We start from the raw sequence: 22747 nt of genomic DNA, 5'->3' as shown, positions 1-22747 counted from the left end.
AGAATCCACCTGCCAATGCAGGGGACACGGGTTCGATCCCTGGCCAAGGAAGATCCCACATGCTCTGGAGCAACTAAGCCCGTGTGCCACAACTACTGAGCCTGCACTCTAGAGCCCGTGAGCCACAACTACTGAAGCCCGCGCGTTCTAAGGCCTGTGCTCCACAACAGAGAAGCCGCCGTAATGAGAAGCCCGCGCACCACAATGAAGACTAGCCCCCGCTTGCGGCAACTAGAGAAAGATTGCCTGCAGCAACGAAGACCCAACACAGCCAAAAAAGAAAAAAAAGAAGATAGAAACAGGAGAACATCTCCTGGTAATGGAACCAATCATCAAATAAGGAATGGGAATCCCCTATGCCCAGTCATAAAGGATGGGTGCTAAAGGATGGGCGGTTAGGGTAGCTTTATTCCTCCCATCTCCAAAGCCACAGTTTAAACCTGACTATTTTAAGAATATTGAGATGTAAACATGTAAAAGTTGTGTTTCTAAAAAAACATAACTTCAACTCCCCTAGCCCTTGTTTGCAATCAGGGTGGTGACCTAAGCTTCCCAAATGTATACAGGTCTGCATATCCAACAGACCTGGTGCCACTGGGAGAGAAGGTGTATTCAGAGATCAGTATCCTAATGCTGTCTTGAAAAAAAATTAACCTCCCTACTGAGAGAGCTGGAAGCATGCATTCCCACAGCACCTAAATGGTGTCATGAATAAAGATGGTGATAATCATTATAATGATCTGTGAGAAATGATATCAAAAAAACATGCAGACTTTTCCAGCCACTTACGGTATATATCTAGTCATTCATTCCTCCTCTCACCCTCCCACCCACCTGCCATTTACCCATCCATCCATCATCCCCCTATGAAGCCCCTCACCCAGCCAAATTCTGGGCCAAGCACATCACCTGTTGCTGGAGGTACAGGCATGAAGAACACACATTCCCACCCTCAAGGAGCTCACAGAGTCAATTCTAAAAAGTGCACGAGGCTAATTTTCACAATTATAAATTATGAGTCTGGGAGATCTTTTCCTCTGTTACTTCTTTCTCTCTTGGGATCAACAGTTCTTTTGCCAAAGGGTATAATGGGAAATAAAGTGTGTCCAAAAGGTCAACAGTTGTTGGAAATTCTCATAAAAGGCATTGCCCAAGACAGTGCCTTTCAATAGAAATACCATGTGAGGCACGTATAAAATTTTTAATTTTCTAGAAAAGAAATTAAAGCAAAAAATCAGGTATAGTTCCTTTTAATATATATTCACTTAACCCAATGTATCCAACTATTATCATTTTAACATGTAATCAATATAAAAATTATTAATGAGATTTTACATTCTTTATATATTTTTAAAAAAAATTTTATTGGGGTATAGTTGCTTTACAATATTGTGTTAGTTTCTACTGTACAGCAAAGTGAATCAGCAGTACGTATACATGTATCCCCTCTTTTTTGGATTTCCTTCCCATTTAGGTCACCACAGAGCGTTGAGTAGAGTTCCCTGTGCTATACAGTAGGTTCTCACTAGTTATCTATTTTATACATAGTATCAATAGTGTATATATGTCAATCCCAATCTCCCAGTTCATTCTTTTGTATGTATTAAGTCTCTGAAATCCAGTGCTATGTATTTTGTACTTACAACACATCTAAATTTGGTCACATTTCAAGTGCTCGGTGGCTATGTATGGCCTGTTTGCCAACACAGGCCTACTGTGATCCACTGTTTACAATTTGGGTTTGCTATTATTTTTGGATTAAAGATAATTTAGTTTGTTGCCTCATCTTCCATATTGAAAAAGGTCTTTCCATTCCGATTCTTTGGGTCAGAAACCTTCTTGAACTGATCTGCTCAAAATGTTTATTCAGTGTCTATCAAGTATCAGACATTGTGTGTTAGGAAATCACAGTCATTTCTCATTGAATCTGAGACAGCACAGCCTGGTGGTTATGAGCGTGGAGGTAGACTGCCTGGGTATGATATGACTATACCACTTACTGTGTGCCCTTGGACAGTTACCTAACCTCTCTGTGCCTCAACTTCCTCATCTATAAAATGGATGGAATAAATAGTATCTTCCTCATAGGGTCACCATGAGGTTTAAATGAGTCAATATTTACAAAGTGTGTAACACAGCATCTCATAGGGCAAGTCCTATACAGGTGTTTATAAAACACATTTTAAAAGTTGAAAAATTTTAAATGGGTCTGCATTTTTCCCATACGATGAGGAAGTAAAACCTTACAGTTTAGAATTAGACTAAAACTCAGAAGACCTGGGGGTTTACTGAACATGTGAAAGTCATTCTAATTTTAAAAAGGCAGCATATTTTTGCATACCTAATTATTAAAAAAATGTTGTGGAAATAAATGAGCTTCTACATATAAAACACTTTGAAGAATTCCAGTTAGTGGTGATCATCTGTACAAAGTCAAGGTATTCTGGTTATTATAATTTTATAATAATGGATGGATATTGGTTAATGGATGGATATTGCAAGCAGCTATGAACTATGCGTTTATGAGGCCCCATTTGCAGACGGAGAAATGACTGTTCATTCTCCTACCATACACAGACACTGACATTTCATTTTAATTTCTGTTGCTGGTGTATTTTTCTCCTGACCTTTATGCTTAGCAGTGCCAGGCCTTCAGTGAGACGCTCCTAACTCTGACATTGCCTGGCATCTGAAGCATTATCATTCCCATAACTAACAGTGACTGGAAGCAAATAATTTAATTCTGGGCAAATGAAAATGAATCAACGGTGTCAACTCCATTTCCCATCTTTCTAATTTTCTGTAACAAAAGAGGAGAGGGAAATGTCTGTTCCCTGGTGTGAGATTCACTTAGGAAAGTGAGAGACAGATAAATAATTGGTGATGCCCTGCTCCTCGTTCCCACAAAACACTGCTGTCCCCGGCAGGAAAATCATTCTTTGTGCTGAATGAATATTTAAAGTCACACAGAATATGGCAGCTGGACATATTTATGTTTCTAAGAAAATACACTCATGACTTAGTGTGGTGAATTAAGACGAAAGCACATCTATCACAAACCCAGGTAGACCTCAGGCTAAAACAAGAGCTCCTTCCAGGCTCCTTTATATGCAGAACAGGAGTAGAACACAGTGCTGCTAATGATGCCTCAGCAACAAAATAACATAGAGCAAGGGGAAGCCTGTGGCATTTGCAGAAAATCAACACAAAGGCGTTTTAACTTTGGATTCAGAATGCACAGTTTACTTGTTTACAGAGTGGCTAGTTCAAAGGACTTCATCGCAACTGAAGTCCTGGCTGTGTCATTCCTGGTTCCATCACTGAACCTTAATCTATATAATGAAGGGTTTGCACTGGGACCCAGAAATTCTCTTCCTCCTCTGAAATGCCCAGTGTGTGGAACTGGTGGACAGGCGCTATACCAACGTGGAGATTCTGTCAGTTGCTTTGTCTATTCCAAGTATGCATTCTGGAACTGGGAAATAACCATCCTGGGGTCCCTACTGGACCCACTGTGCGATGGACCTGAGCTCAAACTCCATTGATAACCTGACCTCCGTAAGTCCCTACCCTGACTAGTGGACCACAGTGACATTTTGAGTTTCCTGGAATTAATGTCAGTTCGGAGCCAGTGCCTAGTAAGCCCTGAAAAGTCTGAGGATTTCCTTTTTCCTCATGCAGTTACCCTGGTAAAAGGCTATAGGTCCTTTTGGGGAAGGCTGGGAGAAAGATGAGCAGTATAAACTTTCAGCAATGTACCAGGGTCCGTCCACCAGGAGACCCCATCTCCCCTTCATTCAAGGGGTTCTGGGTCTGGAAGTGGGCTCAAGTCCGGGAATTGCCTGAGGGGCCATGCCTTTCTGTTTTCATGATGCAAATTAAACTTTTGGTCACTTGATCTAGAACTCTTCCCCTTATATAGATCAAGTAAGACTTTAGTAAATTTCCTATCTATTTCATTTCTAGGAACACCGTGGCTGAAGGTCTGTGCCGGTCAGACTATTCCACTGCTGTCCTGACTGGTGTCCCTTACAGTAACCTCGCCCACCTTGCCTTGAGCAATTAAGCAGTAAAGAGCAGACATACCTATCTTGTCAATCTCTGCCCTCTTGGAATTCACATGCTGGTGGAGGAAAGAAATAAATACACAAGCAAATATTTGGGGTCATCAATCAGTGCTACCAAGAAGACATACCAAGGGACTGTGGTGAGAGTCACTGGGAGGGGTGGTCTCAGGATGGCCTGTCTGAGGTCGTGAGTGCTGAGGGCTCAGGGAGAAGATCCTATGAAGCAGAAAGGATGGCAAGATTGACACTCCTGGGAAACGTGTGGAGCGGTGCAGGGTCTGAGCACCAGAGGCTCATGACAGAAAAATTCCCGACATTCTAAAACCTTATTTCCTTGGTCATCTAGTTTTCCTTAATTCAAAACCAGATCAGATGTGGATGGAGGGAGCTGCCTAGTAAACAGAAATAACAAGATCTCTTATTTATTAATTTATTTTTGTGGGAAAGTTTGACTTTTTCCATATAGCTTTTTTTTTAAACATCTTTATTGGAATCTAATTGCTTTACAGTGGTGTGTTAGTTTCTGCTGTATGACAAAGTGAATCAGCTATACGCCTACATATATCCCCATATCCCCTCCCTCTTGTGTCTCCCTCCCACTCTCCCTATCCCACCCCTCTAGGTGGTCACAAAGCACGGAGCTGATCTCCCTGTGCTATGCGGCGGCTTCCCACTAGCTATCGATTTTACATTTGCTAGTGTATGTATGTCAAGATCCCTTATTTAAGGTCTCCAGGATCAAAGTCTTAATTCTTTGGCTTGAGTTTTAATTACGAATGTTTAAATAAAAAGGGACTGTGTCAAACTTCAGCTGCTTATGTACTCAGTGCATAAGTGATGGGTGTAAAAAGGGTTTAAACAGTACATGCCTTTAAAAACAAGAAGAACCTTCAAGTAGAAAATGGTTTTTCATTCACAATTTTGCCATTGTTTTCTCCTTCTTCTGTGAGCCTCCCACGCCCCTTGCTGCTGCCTCTCTTAGGGCACTGATGAGTTCTTAGCAGGTGGAGAATGGGAGGGCTCTCTGTGTCTTCCCTCTACAACCAGATGGGAAGCATCTGGGGGCCAGGTCTCATCTATATCCGTGAAAGGTCCCCGGTGGTTCCAGGGGTAGAGCAGGTGTGAAACTGTTTTTTTGAGTTGAATTGGAATGGGATTGGAGAAAATAGAGACTCAGCTGAGACTTCCCTGAGATTCACAGACAGGGTGTCCAGATGCACCCTAGCTGTTGAGAAAACCCCTCTGTCATCAGGGTAGCACTCCACATGTTACAAGTAGGTAACAAGACCCAGAAATTCCGCCAAGGAAGAGGGATCACTTTCTTCATTTCCCTTAACAACTGCATTTCTCAGGCCTCCTCAGCTGCTGGATCCCACAAGGTTCTGGGTGTTTTGGTGAGTAAGCTCACGTCGCTCCCCTCAGTCCCACCCCCAGCCTAGGGCATCTCCGTCTATTCTGGAAAGCAGGGATGCTCCATTTGAGTCGCCTGTTTCCTCCCAAGTCTTTGCCCATGATTAGTCTTTTCTGTTTCCTTCTTGGGCGAGACTTGAAATTGCAAAGTCAGAAAGAGGCCTCTTTTCCCCTCTCCCTCTGCTGTCACTCTGAGGCAAGGAGCACAGGATAGCTTAGCTGAATGAACGGGAGGAAGAACAAAGAAAGAGCAGGAATGCCAAACGGGGTGGGGGTGGGGGGATGTTTCTAGACATTATCCCGAATTTCCTTCCCTACCCTGTACTTTAACACATTATCTCACTTGATCCTCATACTCCAAGGTAGGATGTGAAGTACGATTATCTCTCTTCTCCAAAAGAAGCAGGTTGGAGAGCCGGAGGGACTTTCCCAAGGTCTCACAGTAAAGGGCAGGGAGAGGGTGGACTTGGGTTTCTGGACTCCCAATCCTGTGCCAGCTTTGCAAAGGCACACAGTGCATTAGCCTCTGGTAGCACAATTTACAGAGCCTAGCTGAGTCAGCAATACACAGTCTGCGCTTTGCCGTGTAAATCATCTTATTTAGGGGTCTGTAGCCCTGAGCTGCTGGCTGAAGAATGATTTGTCTGCAACAGAGAAGAGGATGATGTCATGAATATACTCAAGCAGTCTCTGCCTCTGTACTGCCCTTGAACTGGCTTCTGGACAGTCCCTTAGTTTGCAGTATTTTGCAGCCACCAGAATGTTCCTTTTCTCTGCAGTCAACTGGGCTGACCATGTCATCATCCAGATTGGCAATTAAAATTGCCATAATAATTTGACCACAGTTGGGGACTTTTGAGTCTGTGGACATCATCGGCATTTCCTGGATAAGATTGTGAATGGAAAGGACTGGAAAGTTCAGAACTTAGGCTATTAGTCTTCTCCTGACAGGCTAGTGGTAGTATGTAAGTAAAAGAAAGCGAAAGGAAGCTTTTCTGGTAGCAAGAATGTCTTATGCTGTGGACCCTGAGAAGGGTTGAAAACAAAGAGCCCCAAATAACACCTGTTCTTCCTCAGGTATCTCAATTCAATCAGCATTAGATGTGGGGCAGCTCCTTGAATCCATGATCTAAATACCTCCCCAAGGATGACGTACGTAGCCAGTCTCACACAGAGCCCTGCGCGCCAAAGGTCCCCTCTGTTAAGGAAAAGCCCTCTTTCCCCATCAATACAAAGCAAATTATTGATTCTGATCATTTTTCTCCAAGGAAAAAATATTATCACTCTTTCCCAAACTTTCCAACTCTCTTGGTTTACTGGAGTGTCCTCACTCTAAGGAAATCGCCTGAAATTTGTGCAACTTAGTCACGTATTTGCAAAGTGCTCACTGTGTGTAGAATGTAGCACAGGAGAGGCTATAAGAAGACAAAAAAAGAACATCAGAAAAATCTGTGGCTAATCTTCCAATCTCAATATGTGCACAAATCTTGTAGCAGAAAATGATATAAAAAAGTAACAATGTTTTGAATGAATTAAAAAAGTGACCCATTGGTCTGCACGGGGAAATCTCTGTACTCTTGAAATAACCCACTTATACAGTCTTTCCCTTTGATGCCTTATATTCCTACTAATCTTAGCTCTGATTTAAAGTACTACTATATGTAATTAGGAGAGATGGGCTGCAGTTTTCTGATCTTCTCTTTAGGCAGAACTGTGCTTTGCTGTGTGGGTACCGCCACCATCAACCACCATAACTGATCTGCTTCTCAAATTCATAACCCAGCACTGCCTCCTGCCCTTTCTTCATGCACTTTTATTTCACTTTATATTACTCCTATAGATTCATCTTATGCTAGACCCCTCAGAAAGAAAGTCTCTAATGAAAACAAAGTACTCAGACGTGAATCAGAAATTTTATATTTTCACTATTATTTTCTTATCAAAGCAGAGTTTCTTGGATCTCCTAATTGAGCTACTGCGTTTTCCTAAGCTGTGGATTCACTTAGTTTAGTAATAAGTGCTTCGAGTTCTTTAACAAAAATAACTACATAATTAACTATACTATGCCATTGCACTTGGCAATAGCACAACGCCTGTTAATTCAACAAAAGTCAGGAATTTACAAAAAGAACCTATTGCATCTCAAGAAGCAGGCTTCCTACCTAGTTAAATATGCTGTTAACATAGATCAATAAAACAACATTTACTTGAGACACGCTCATGCTGGATTTAAGAGCATACTTGAATGGTTTGAAACTTTAATTTGTTCATAACATATAGGACCAGAGCTATTTCTTGCTTAAATTAAATTTTCAGAAGAAAAACACATATATTTATGAATGCTCACTGCCATAGAAACAGCATTCCTTTGAAAACAATACCCATTTCCTAGACATAAAACATTAAAAGAATCAGCCACGGGAACAAAGATGTGTGTTCCCTTCTCTTCTGGATTTAAAGGTTGATAATTATATTTCTAAGAACCAGCATTATGGGCTCCTAAGGCTGACACAAAGATGGGAAAGGAGATGCATTAAGGGATAATTTCTTGGTAATGAGGACCTCTAGAAAGCATGCACATTATGTTTTTATGCAGAATAAACACATTACTATAAAATATGAAGAAGAAAATCCTTACCCGAATCCAGAAAGTAAGCGACAGAAGAGAAAGAAGCCATAACCTTGGACAAATGAAGAAAGGAAGGCAAAGAATCCGTTGATAGACATGCAAATCAGAAGAGACTGCTTCCTTCCCACTTTGTCTGCCAGTCCTCCCCAGAAGAATGCCCCCACCATCATCCCGAGGTACACTATGCTGCCTGCAACACACAGAAAACAAAGAAACACATCAGAGACCGGGAGTAAGAGACACATGTAACAGCAAGTGAACACGGGACAAGATACATTCCAGAATTTTACGTGGGAAAAAAATTCCTTTAATAACAGATCCTTCAGGACACACGGATCAGCTTTCAAGTTGGAAAGCAAGCTCTGTGGGCTACCTTTGGCTGCCACGGCCAGTGGCAAGGGCAAAAGACGAAACAGTCACATTCTCACCAGCCTTGTGGGGATGGGTACCCAGTGGGCAAGCGTAAGGAGGAGTCTCCACACAGAACAGTCCTGCAGTTTGGCTCATGGCTGTGTCACCTTCGGTCCGAATGCCCAGCTTAGCGCCGCAACAAGGCCAAGATTGGAGACTGAGTCAAGGGCTCCCGGGTCAAAGTGGATCCCCCTCAGTGTCCCTCTTGGCATCACTGAGTATACAGGTGAATTTTCTAATTCACTTGCTTCTTCTAAAAAACCAAGCCCTCGTAAGCTCTGTCCAGAATCTTCTGCAGCATGAAATAATATTAGGTATGGCAAATGTTACTTCCGGGAGGTTTCTAAAAGGGTGTGCAATGTCTAGGGGAAATGGTACAATTAATAAATGAAAGTTTGGCTTTGAAAAAGCTGCCATAGGGCTTCCCTGGTGGCGCAGTGGTTGAGAGTCCGCCTGCCGATGCAGAGGACAGGGGCTCGTGCCCCGGTCTGGGAGGATCCCACATGCCGCGGAGCGGCTGGGCCCGTGAGCCATGGCCGCTGAGCCTGCGCGTCCGGAGCCTGTGCTCCGCAGCGGGAGAGGCCGCAACAGTGAGAGGCCCGCGTACCGCAAATAAAATAAAATAAAATAAAAAAGCTGCCATATTTTAATCCATTTCTACTTTTTCCTTTGCTTCACCAAAGCACCATTTGACTAGTCCCTTCTCAAAGGCACGTTCAAGATACTCAGCAGCATCTGAGTCACAAGCTAAAAAACAGTGCCTTAATGATTGCTTTCGATTAGTTAGGGAAATATTCTACTTAAACATTCACCAGAAATCGTTTGCTTAACAGAGTTAATGAATTAATATGAGACCCAGAAGGAGAACATTTGGCAAAGTCTGCAGATGCTGCTTTGCAGATAGCCCAGTATAGACAGCTACAGTGAATGGCGAATGTTGGAGCAATTATACAATAAGACGAAACAGAAGCTCTTTTTTATTTAGACTGGGGTAGGGTACTGCAAAGAGGTGGGTGGTCATCCTTTGCCTGGCTGGGGGTGGCATATTTTTCTCTGTACTATGGGGCTGACGACCATACACAGACCATCCTTCTCAATAAAGAGATTACTCACAGCATGAGGCCCAATGCATGCCCGGAAGATAATTTAAAGAATGTATCAGCACAAGGCAAAGGAATCCCCAAAGCAGACAGATTCACTCAGGGACATGCATATGCAGCATAGCTCTTATTTATAGCCTAAGAGGCTTGAGTTTGCCACTCACGACTGTCAGAAGAATAATCAGTAGCTAAGCTGCTTTATGATAATGTCTGTCTTTAAAAATGCCTACAAATCAGAAAGTGAGCTCCATCCATCAGGAGTGGCCCGTGGCTTCTGTCGTCAAAAGACGGGAATCTTCCTTGTAGCTCCAGCCCCAGGAACAAAAAATGGTCCCTAGCACTTGCGGAACCCTTGCCAGTTCTAAACGTTTGCATGAATTAACATCACGACCACCCTTTGAGGTTAATACTCCGGGAGCACAGTTCGTCGGTAGGGAAGCTGAGGTATACGGCAGTTAATGATTTGACCACAGAAAAGTGAGTGGCAACTACATCCCAGTCCGACAGCAGCTCTTTGTACAATGTGCTTATCGCTCCTTTAGCCATCCTGGCTGCCCTCCTGTGAAAACATCCCAGTTTGTCCAGGCTCCTATGTGGCAGTAACATCTAAAATTGAAAGCAGTGCCTCAAATGTCTCTGAGGTGCCTTCTCCCTGGGCACCACCCTCACAGAATTAAGAGTTAAGTCTGGGGTGGCAGAAAATGATAGACGGGAACTAGGGGGAAATGCTGCTTTGTCCTCCCTGAGCACGTGGCAAGGGATGCGTTATTCATTCTCAGATATTCCAGATGGACACATTCCCGACTCTCGGTCGGGGAGGTAAGAGAGTTGATGCTGCAAACAGCTGGGTGGTGCCAGAGCAAAAATGAACATCCAATTGCTTGCTAGAAAGAAGAGCCTCCTGCGCTATGTTCCAAAGGAGGTACCGTAACTCCCCTGCTCTTCTGGTGCAGGAGGGATGATGCTCCTGCTGGGCAGGTCTCCGTATCCTGTCATCGCCTTCTTCCGGGCAGTCACCTGCAGCCGTGTCATTGCTAAGCCAGGTCAGAGCTTTACGAAGTGATGATTCCAGCACTTTAAGGGCTCATAACTGGATGCCACCTTTCCCTCACCCAGCAGTAGCATGAGGACACAGCCCCACCCCGGGAGCTTCTTAAACCTCAGAGGTAGTAAAGGCTGAGAGAGCTGAGCTTGCCCTTGACTCCTGTGTTGGAGATGGCTTAGTGGCTTGACAAGGGGCAGAAAACCCTCATTTATTATTAGCACCTTGTACTTAAGCCACTTGAAAATAAAATTTAAAGATAATACTTATGAAGAGTTTTAATATATAAAAGAGTAAAATAAAAATGGCCCATCATTCAATTCCCCCATAGGTGTGATAGGGGTGTGTGTGTGTGTGTGTGTGTGTGTGTGTGTGTGAGTGTGTATATATATATATATATATATATATATATATATATATATATATATCTCCCAAATACGCCTACATAGCCAATAATTCAAGCCACGTAGAAATGTATAAAATGAAAATAAAAGTCTTCTCCCCCACCTTGATCCTCTTCTCAAAGGGAACTATTGTCAAAATTTTTTCTAATTCTTCCAGAAAGCTTATACATATATAAAAATGGATACCCTACAGGAATTGCCTGTTAAATATAGTTTCTCTTTTCCTATGCAGTGTTTATCTTTTCCCTTCTTGTGTTTAGGATTTCTAAACTAAGCAAACCAGAAATAAATCTCCGTCACAATTTTAATTACTTCTTCAAAATACATTTCATATGTTTCAGAAAAGCATTCACCATCAGCGAATAGGGGAAAACCAAACAGTTATTTCTCCCATCGCTATTATTTCCATGCCTAAAATAAATACACCCAATCTCCCTAAAAAGAAAGTCTATTAAATTCAATTTTGAAGAATTTATTGAGCACCCGCTATGCATGACTTTTCCTGAAGTGCTAGAAATACAGGGATTTATAAATCATGATCCCTGACCTTAGGGAAGGGAAAAGTTAGCAAACCTTCGTCTGATGCCTACTCTAAGCCAGGAGAGAAGCGAAACAGTTTCAAACCCATTATTTCACACAACACGTCCCACAGCCCCACTGCACAGGGCCAATACAGAGCGGGGCAGAACCTTCCATGGCCTCCTGGGGACACACGATCAGGACAGAACACTGCACTCAGGAACCTGGGCTCCAAGTCCCTGAACTCCCGTTCTGCTCCATCAAGACGGCTTAAGGAGCTCATAATTCAGGGAGGGAGACACAAGCCCATAAGAGAATGAGCCCAGCTGTGAAGCGTGTGCTCCAACAGAGGTGTAACTAGGAGCAGAGGGCTGGGAGTTGGCTACTAATTCTGACTGTGGCCTCTGAAGAGGCTTTGCTGAGATGGGAACATCTGAGAGAATTCTGAAGGATAAGAAACATGTCAAGGTAGTATTAAATTCCTCCACAACTGACAGGTTTAGAAAAAAAACAGTATCAACCTGTATCTCACTTCAACTCTGGCTAAAAATACCTTTCAGATCCAAACATAATAACCTTTTGTGCCTACATGGGATTACCATTGGTAATTCGACTCTTCCATTGGGCATGCTATGGACAGAACTGAGCCTACCCAATAGTTTATTTGAGACAAACAGCTGAATTAGAAAATTCATTTCTTCATCAGGTAATCTGATTAAAACCAAACCTTTGAATGTTGGCAAAGTCATGATGTGAATAAAAGTGGAAACACTCTGGATCCCTGCCTCGTTTGTTTTCATGTTTCCATTTTGTCTTCACGATGTTGTGATAGGGAGTCCTTGAAAACTGAGAGCAGGGATAAGCTCTTACCATGGACCAGCCTTCTCTGTTCTCTGTTCCTCATGATGCTGCTGATGGTCAGAATTTAAAAGGATTTTAGTCCGAAGTTCCTTATTTTACAGGTGGGAAAATTGAGGTTGAGAGAAGCCAGTACTTGAAATCAGGTCTTCTAGATCCTCATTCCGCAGAGTATGACCCCTGAACCAGCAGCACTTGCATCCTGGGGAGAACTTGCTAGAAATGCAGACTCTAAGGCTCCACTCCACCTACAGACTCAGAATCTGCATTTGAACAAGGTTCCCACGGGATCTGTGTGCACTTTAGAATTTGAAAGCACTTTTTAGGCTAGCGTGCTCTAACCGGCACCCCCCCTTTTTTTTTTTACTTAAAGTTTGTATTTGTCTAATACGTATTTGAGGGGGGGGAGATGCAGGCTACAGAATATTTAATTCCAAAGACACAGAACAAGCAAGATCTCGCTACATGAGCTGGAGATCTCCTAAGGGCAAGCAGAAACTCTGTGCTTCTCCTAGGACCTGCTTTCCTTATGCCAGCTAGAGGCAGACCTCCAGAGCAGACAGAGGCCAGGCTGTGATTCTCAGATTCTTTCATGAATCTAATGAAGACTTTAATTCAGCTGGGCTGTCAGGAAGTTGAGCTTGACTTGAGAAATAAATGTGACCTGAAACTCACTCTCCTCCTACCACAGCTGGGGCTCAGGACACCCTTGGCCAGCCAGCCTCTCGGTCCAGGTTTCTCAGAAGACAGAAAGAGGCCTCGAGCATCACTTCCCCATTAAGGGATTTTCTAACATGGGAGCTGATTCCATTTTATTTAATCGTACCCTTATTTCCCCTGACAAATATCACATTTCCATTTCTGTCTCTTTGCTAAGCTGCTTTTGATTCTTTCTGACAATCCCTAAGGGGGCACACATCTTTTCCCCGTAGAATTTTAAACCACATTTAAACTAAACAGAACAACTTTAAGAAATAGAATAGAGTGATTTTTTTTTTAATAATTTTAGCCAATAGTTTTTTAAAAAATTGTTTTAAGCACTTCAGTTATCGTGGCTAATGCATTATCCTATAATTCATCCCATTTATTTACAGATTGATTTTCAATAAAAAAAAAACTCCGTGATAGTGTTCTGAATTCACTCACCTTTTAAAAGGGGATTTTCTTAGGTTAAAATCAAATTTTAAGTCAAAAATAAATCTTTAAGAATAACAATGACACTTCTGGAGATGGCTGTTGAAAAGAATAATATAATATCATCTATCATGTTCACAGGATTGAGAAAAAATTATTTATTTCCTAAATCATGCTCATTATTTTTTAGATATTACACAAGAGGCAGGTGCATTTATTGTCCCAAAGATAGGGTTTTCTACCATCAGCTTGTGTTATACCCATAGTAGAAACCTACTTAGCCAATTCTTACTTAACCAACTCAGTGGATTAACCAACCCTCCCACAAACACACTGAGAATTAGTTACCATCTTCCCTCTGCTTCCAATAAGCGCTTTAGGCTTACTGGGCTTATATCCAACCTGCTTATGTGAGTTCTGCTCTTATTAGTTATGTATCCAATTAAACATCAGTCACATAAATAATGAGATATGAGTGTGAAAGGAACGGGAGCTACTCCTATGAAAACGAACATAAGAAAGACTTGGGTGGGACTTCCCTCGTGGTGCAGTGGTTAAGAATCTGCCTTCCAATGCAGGGGACGTGGGTTTGAACCCTGGTCCGGGAAGATCCCACATGCCATGGAGCAGCTAAGCCCATGCACCACAACTACTGAGCCTGCAATCTAGAGCCCATGAGCCGCAACTACTGAGCCCATGTGCCACAACTACTGAAGGTCGCGTTCCTAGAGCCCGTGCTCTGCAACAAGAGAAGCCACCACAATGAAAAGCCTGTGCACCGCGATAAAGATTAGCCCCCGCTCGCCCCAACTAGAGAAAGCCCACACTCAGCAACGAAGACCCAACACAGCCAAAAATAAATAAATAAAAATAAATAAATTTATAGAAAAAAAAAGAAAAAGACGGGGAAGATGAGTTACAAAAGTAAATACTTAATACACTTATTAAATAAATGTCTTAAACATCTGTATATTAAATAAATAGTAAATAAATGGTAAATAACATTTATTAAATTATATTAAATAAATTACATTAAATAAAATTTATTAAATAAATGTGAGTAACCCAACTCTAAAAGACTGAGAAAAATCATAAAGATCAAAATTCTGTGCTTAGATGGTAGCATATTAAAGAAATTAAAACTGAAAATCAAAGCCACATGGTGGCTATGGAGATGCGGGAAAGACAATGGGGTACTTCAGTTTTGAAGCTCCCTATTCAAAGGGCATCTTTGCTCCTGCACTAGAAGAGGGTCGAATGAATACAAGCCCATATGTCAAAACACAGTGCTTAAGTCCCTACACTTATGTTGCATGGTTTCCTGCTTTTACCAACTTTTCCATTTATTGACCAATTACCAGTCTGGATTTAATTACATAATGGGGTGTCTACCTTGCTCTGAGGACCCCTGAAGACATGCTTTGTGCTTAAAGAAATCAGGTTTGCATAGCCACTGGAAGAGTCAACAATTACCCACCAAGTGGTTTATCTTATCACTAAAGGCAACACTAAAACAGCATCTCCTTAAGATCAATTGCAGCGCTGACAATCTTCCTTTCCCCCATTTCCTCAGAGATTCCTTTTTTCCCCCAGTGTGTACTGGAAAAATCCCTGGAATGAGGGCCAAGATATCCAGGACTAGTTCTAGTCTCCCTAGAACTAGGTGGAAGCTGTCAGGCTAGTCTTTCAGCTTCCTCTGTGTCAAATGGTAGGTAATGGTCAGCCCCATAAAACTGAACCAGCCTCTCTCTTCTGTCTGTCTGGGGGAGAAGGGGGACCTATCTTCCTTGCTGGCCTCTTATGGATCCTCCCCACCCACCCACTGATGTGGAAGCTTTCACAGCTGTTGCCCTATGGTCGCTGCTCCTGGACCCCCAAAATGGTGAGCTATGAGTGTGGCCATCCCTCGGCCAGACCCCACTGCAGCTTGTAAGAGGCTGATTCCAGGGACCACTGTGCCTCCCCACCTGCCCTTGCACCCACTCAGTTCAAGGAAGGCTGCAGCATCTTCCTCTTTATCTACAACTTGCTATTTCTCTTTCTTACTGTTTTCAAATTATGTACTTGAATTAGAAATGATAACATAAAATCTCAAGCTCAGTATTTATTCTATCGGATTCTTCCATTGTATGTGCTGAGAAGTGGACCCATTATTAAAGCAATAGGGGTTGAGACGGGGGAAGCAGAAAAACTTTTTTGTTGTTGTTTTTTAACCAAATGCAATATCCTTCATCTTCATTCCACTACTGTTTACCACTCTGAACTTTGCATCAAGCAGCAAATAGTTAAGAGCCCAGGCTCTTGAAACACACGGACTAGATATGAATTTTTGCTTTACCATTTACTAGTTGTTTGATCCTGGGTAAGTTGCTTTATTTCTTTATGCCTCAATTTTCTCCTCTGTGTAATGGGGTTCATAGGAATACCCCCTCACAGGGTCTTTGAGGGATTAAATGGGTTAAAACACTAAGCACTGTGTGAAACACAGTTGTTCAATAAAGAAACAACAACTAATTTAACTATTGGTGTGACAGAAGGAGAGAAAAGGGGAGAACAAAATGGTGACGGAAAACAGGCAACAGGAAAAAGGGGAGGGGCTCTGGAGTGGTGTAGAAGTAAAATGACAGATCTTGGCCTCCCTCAGCTCAAGTTCTGAATAGAAGCCACCTGAAACAGCTCTGGAAGTGTAATCTAATTTTTTAAATCTCAAAGACTTATTCTTTTGCAACTTGAAACTATTTAAGTAAATAATCAATACGCTTCTCCTAAAACCAACCCCTGAGTTTTTCCAATTACTACTATTTTTACTAGCCACAGGTAAGGGCCATTGCATGTTCAAATGCATCTGTGGATTTTTGGAAAATCAAATAAAAGTAAAGAAAGTACTAATATCAAAGGCACATGGACAAATGAAAGAAACCAAAACTCTAATTTGCAATAGAGAACATTTGCAACAAAAGTCAGCTCACCTTTGCCAGAAGGAACTATAAATAGCAAGCACAGCCTACAGCACATCTCTGACTTTACATTTGGAAAGTCTGACATTTAAGTCTGTCGGTCCAGGCAGAGACTGATGTAGCTGCTTGTGTAGGCAGGTGATGCCCTATCGAGGATAATTACCTAATTACCACTTGTTGCTTAAGTCCACCTGGGCACCAAACAGTCTATGAAGGCCCAAGGACACATCCACTGAATTCATGAGCCAAAGGCAGAAGGACAGTCTTGAAAAGAAAGCCCAATCTATTTTCTAAAATCTTTCCTCAGATGGCCAGTATACAGCGTGCCCGCTGGATAGGGAAAGAGATATTTAAATATTTTTGCATAAAAAATATTTTTGCATGTATGGCTCTGCAGTCCCCTAAAAGGGCAATTATAGCCCCCTTCGTTTGAAAAGGAATAAAGAAACAAGCCTTGGGAATTAAGAGCATTACAGCGAGTCACTTTGTGGTGCGCCACGGATATCACACATCAGTTCCACACCAGTGGGATCCCTGTCTCCGCCGACCTCCCCCACTCCCAGGCCTGTGCTAAGGGAGAGAGGTGGTAATTAACTGAGCCCTTTCTTCAATAGCCCATCACTGAGCCAACCAATGAAGCAGGTGATCATTCATTCCACAGCTCTTAGTTGAGCTCCTGCGGAAAGCCAGGCGTCTAGTATGCTATGCGGAAAGGGGAGGGAGGAGAGGTCTGCAAACAGGGAAGGGACAAGGCCCTCCCTCTCGGCAGCTCACAGCCACGTGTGGTGGTTTCAGACCATGGCTGCACATGAGACTATCTGGGAGCTTTAGGGAAAAGAACACTGATGCCCGGGCCACACCCAGAGATGCTGGTTCTGGAGTAGGGCTTAGGGCAACAGTACTTTAAAAAAAACTCCCCAAACTATTCTAATATGAAGCCCTGGGCTCTGAACCTTTGGTTTCCTGGGAGATTAAAAACATGCAAAAAATTAATTACTATTAAATGAAACACATGCTCTAATTAAGGTGAGTACATTATGCTTAAGGGGGAAAAGGAAGGAGCGACTTAATTAATTCCAGGGAATCTGGAAAGCTCCCCATAGAAGGTAATGGTGGATCATGCTGAGTTTTGAACAATGAAAAAGAATTCTCCAAGTAAGAGGGGAAAATTCCAGGGGAGGGAAGAAGATTAAGTTCAAAGTTCTGAAGGTGTGTCAAAGTACAGCACACTAAGGGGCCTCTAGGTGGTTCAGGATGGATGGACTGCAGAATTCATGTGCAGAGGAGAGTGTGGGGAGAGATGAGGCCAGAAGACATGTTGAAGTCCACCCAAAGAGTTGGCCTTTATCCTTTGGGAAACTCAAAAACATACTGGACATCAACCACACCTGAAAAGACCATTTCAGCAGCCCTGTGGAGGATAAACTGCAGCTGGAAAAGAGAGAGGAGAGGGGAGGGGAGGGGAGGGGAAGTCCCAAACCAGGGTGAGGCAATCAAGTGCTGAGGTGCCCTGAGCCAGAATTTAAGGAAGCACTCACTCTCAAGCGCTAACTCTGCATTTGCACAACCCTGAGAATGAGTGCTTCCTTAACATTGTGCTCTAGGCACCTCACTCTCCTCACCCTGGTCCCCGCCCTGGAAAGAAACCAGCTGTTGAAATATCACTGAGAAGCAGCCCAGGGAAGGAATGAAGGCAGCCTGATCTAAGGCTGGGGCGTGGCAGACTTGGAGAAGAGGGGCAAGGCTCAGAGTACTGTTAGTAGTCAGGGCCCACACTTCTTGTAAACTAAGGGGTGAGGCAAGGAAGAGTGGGAACCGACACTGGGGAGTCGGGCTTGGGACAGATCACAATAAAATTAATAAAGAGAAGGCGTCCAAGAGGGGGGCAGCCGTGACAGGGCCAATGTCTTAAACATGTGAGGAAGAAGTTCACATCAGTAACCCTCACAATATCATGTGTAACAGGGCAGAATAGGGCAGTAGATGCAAATCCATGAAGCGATGATCAACACAGCTGATTATCGGGAAATAGTTCATGAAGGAAGCAGGGCTTGAGTTGAGCCTCAAAAAAAACACAAGAAGAATATGAATAAGGAGATGGGCAGAATGGCATGTTTGCTTACACTCAGACATGTACAACAGCGCTGGGGAAGGTCTGGAGTGGGAAATAAGACGAGTAGGTTGGAAGGTGAGCAGGGTAAGCAGCCTCGTTAAAGTGGCTGGGTTGGACGTGTGGAGAAGTACAATTAAGCTGGATAGAGAAAATCCTCAAATAACAAGCCAAAACAATTTTTTTTGAATTTTATTTTTTATACAGCAGGTTCTTATTAGTTATCTATTTTATACATATTAGTGTATATATGTCAATCCCAATTTTAATTAATAACATAGACAAGGGGAGCCACTGATGGGTTGGTTCCCAAGTTGGGTTTTCATGCCACTTGCTTCATTTCAACTACTTAACTCTGATGTTACAGCACCAAAGCAGCCATAGATAACATGTAAGTAAATGGGCAGGGCCGTGTTCTGATAAAACTATCGACAAAAGCAGGCAGAGGGCCAGATTCAGCCTGTGGGCTATAGTGGGCAGACCCCTGCTTTGAGCAAAAGTTTGCCGGGAGCCGTGCCAGGAACCTAGAAAAGCCCTGGGCTTGTCTTGGAAGAGGTCACCAGTGGTCTCTGACGGGGCAATCTCAGCGCAGCACTAATGATGAAAGCAGGGGACAGGAGACTAAAGCAGGGAAGCAGTGAGGACACAGAGGCAGCAGGAGAAGCTACTACAAGTGCCGATCACAGGAGCAAAGGGGTACAACGTTGCTGGACTGGGAGAAAAACTAGAACAAACACACCAGCACAGGAGAGCAGTGAAAAGTGACAGAAGAAAAACATCAAGCACGCTAATATGGACACCATTGCCCTGAAACCAGAGCCACAAACATAACAGAGAATAGCAGAGGGCTTCTGTTACCAAGAGTGGGCTACTTAGGAAGAAGAGTACTTATCATGTGTCTTATTTCCAGAAAATCCATGAAAACCAGGCTTGTGAAAAATTTATTAATCTCAAGTTTAAGCATAACTGCAAGCAATAAAAGGATTTTTTTCAGAGATGTCTCTTGTATATCAGCACAGTGAACAAATAAAGCATAAAAATCCAAAAGGAACTGGTATTTTAGACGAACAGAACAAGAAAATAATTTTTCAACGATGTCCATGTTACATCTTTTGATATTTTAAGCAACAGAAAGGCCTGCAAGAGAAAAACTCCTGTAGCTTATCTCAGGCCATTTCTAGGCTCTGGGGATGTGACTGTGCACGGCAGGAAAATAGGTCTGAAAATGGACTCAAAGTTCACACTGCGCTTCGTCAATATTGATGAAAATGATCACACAAGTCCTCCAAGACTCTCTCTTGGAAAATTATGTGTACATTTTCTTTGTTGCTGTTGGTTTAAGTTTAGGTGGCAGATACCAAAATAAAAACCAGACTAGATCGTAATCGACTCCAATAAAGATCTAAAGAGAAAATTCAGTAGTCGATTTCTGATGCTCCAGCATGATCTTTTGTTTCCTCAAATAGGCAAGTACCTAAGCTGTCAGTCCAGGAAGATGAGTGAATACATATCGGGATTGGCCTTGGACTAATGGATATTGGTCCTCGTCCATTACTGCTGGCGAAGCGGAGGTGAATTCAGGGCAGCACTTTTTGACACTTGAGATTTATTTCGTCATTAGGGATGAAACATCACCCAAAGGTTCCTCAACCCAAACTGTCAGAAGTACACTTGGGTGTTTCAGGGAAGGTCACCCAGATAGTCAGGTGTTGATCCATAGTACTGAAGCTGTTAGTTAGTGGCTGATTATTCTTGTTATGATTACAAATGATTCGGGTTTAGCATGAGCAGTTAGCCATCTGCTTCTCAGATTAGGAAGGAAAAAATGTGATCACTTGAGAGTAAGAAAAAAGTAGGAATTTTAGTCAATTATTATATTATGTCTCAAAACCAAGAAAAAAAACCCAAAGAATGTTGAATTCATTTTATTTTCTCCTCTAAGACAAGGCATGTTAAAAATCGACCTACCCCCCAATCCCTCAATATCCCCTAAACGCGTCATAGTCATTCTTATCTTTGAACCCTTATCCACTTAACTTTACCTGAAGTATCTTCCTCTTGCCTTTCATCCAAATCCTGTACCTTGAACTTTTCCTCCACATGCTTTGTGAGAACGCCCCAAACTACTTTAGTTTTCATGAGTAACTTCTACATATTCTCACCCACATTCTGAATTCTTTTGTCAGTATTTCATGTGCATCAGTCTTACCTCTAGAACTAATCTGCAACTTGATCTCTGATAGGTAACAAATCTTACAGCATCTTATTCTGAAACTCCATGAGACTATATTGTTCTAGACACATTTTAAATAATCAGTAAAACCTAGCTAATTTCATTTGAATTTAACATAGGCAGTTTAACTCAAACCCTAGTACCTCTCAGATACAGCTGTGCAATTGATGGAACTAATGTAAATCTGAAATTCTAACCATAAGACCTTGAATGTCCTAAGAAAATGCGATGAATGGCACCCTTGAGAATTTTGTCTAGAAGAGTGATTCCCAGATGCACATCTAGAGAACAGAGTTCATGAGAAAGTTTCCACCAACCTATAGTGAAATGAGAAAAATAAGGAAAATAGTATGCTTTTTTCATAAAGATAAATTTATTCAACTTGAAGGTCATTTAGTAAGCATATGTCCTTCCAGTTATTTTGATGTGAACATGCCTTTTGTTTTATGAAGTGATAGTGAGTATAATGAGTAGTGTGTGTTGTTGCCATTATTATTATTTTTTTAAATGACCTTCCCTAGCAAAATAAAAAGTTGGTTTCCCTATGTCAATCCACCTAATTTTTTTAAACTGGACTTTAAAATCTAAAAGACTGGGAGCCACTAGTATAAAACTCCAAATGGTGAGAACAATATTTTGGACATACTGCACTCTGAAAAACAGCTAACAGAAGAAAATTAATTTACTAAGCCGTGGCTCACAAAATGAATTTCTAACATGGAACAGAGTAGAGCCGTCTCCTTTGTGCGTGTGACTATACAAGGCGGCTGCAAATTCCTCAACATTCCTCCCATCAGGAGGTGAAGGCTACGTTGCCTCTCCTTGATTCTGGGTAACCACTTGACCAAGAGAGTATGACAGAAGTGATGCTGTGTGACTTCCAATATTGGGTCATAAAAGGTCGTGTAGACCTTGCTCGTTAGAACACTTGCTCTTGGATCCTTGAGCAACCATCTAAGTCTGACTCCCCTGAGAATGCCATGCTAGAGAGGTCACAAGTAGGTGCGATCCTCCACAGTCCCAGCTGAGCCCTGCCAAGATGGCCGCCATCTTGGACCCTCGAGAACCGTCCGTCTGCCAGCCAAGCCCGGTCCAAATTCCTAGCCCACAAAAGTGTGAGGCATAATAAAATGGGTTTTGTTTAAAGCCACTAAGTTTTGGGGTAGTTTGTCATACAACAACATATATCTGTAGTAGCATATTCCCTAAAACACTTCTAAAAACATTTCATTCATTGAGATACTCAGATTATAAGGAATACAGTATTAAGAATCATAACTATTTCTCCACGTTCAGTTTGAGGAAGATCAGAATGGTCTGTTAGTAATGCTTTTCGTGCTGCAAATCATTTCAAAGGAATAACATAGTGAGCACATCCATTAAGGCATTCTCCTTTCCTCCCTTAATTCCAGCCCTAAAAACAGTGGGTGCGGGGCAGGGGCAGAAACAAGCTAGAAAGTTCTCCCTCTGCCTTCCAGTCAAATCTTTTTCTAGAAAATTCCAGGAAGGATTTTGGGGGGGGGGGGTTTGTTTCATTTTGTTTTGATGAGTGGGTTTTAAAAGTAGGGGAAGGAATTAAATAAATGGGGAGCAGAAATGAAGAAGAGGGTGTTTCATGGGTGGTGGTGGTCATGGGTGATTTGGTTCTAAGATGGGAGACTTGATCATGACTACAAGGAAGGGAAACAGGTAGAGAGCACTTTCTCCCCAAGGAAAGCATATTCATTAGCTCCTAGAGGGAAGAGCACGAGGACATAAATTCCATGTCCTCTGGAGTATGCCCAACGCACTGTGGCTGATTAATGAAGCTCAGAGGCAGGATGGAAGAGAACCACAGCTCTCCTTGGGAAACTGGGTAGCAAATTCACTACCC

At 42.4% G+C, this 22747-nt stretch overlaps 1 protein-coding gene across 1 annotated transcript in view; it reads right to left on the bottom strand.

Moving 5' to 3' along the window:
- Nucleotides 1–22747, bottom strand: part of SV2C (synaptic vesicle glycoprotein 2C) — a gene marked incomplete at both ends in the record, with an annotated part of 178614 nt that overhangs the window by 104199 nt on the left and 51668 nt on the right. Inside the window, one exon of the mRNA XM_082651005.1 lies at nt 8116–8292. Coding sequence (XP_082507131.1) covers nt 8116–8292 — 177 coding nt within the window. The remainder of the gene's footprint in view (nt 1–8115; nt 8293–22747) is intronic.

Source organism: Grampus griseus (assembly GCF_964374135.1).
Source record: "Grampus griseus genome assembly, chromosome: 3".
Taxonomy (NCBI): domain Eukaryota; kingdom Metazoa; phylum Chordata; class Mammalia; order Artiodactyla; family Delphinidae; genus Grampus; species Grampus griseus.
The sequence above is the reverse complement of the archived record's forward strand: the minus strand, read 5'-3'. Positions and strand labels throughout refer to the sequence as shown.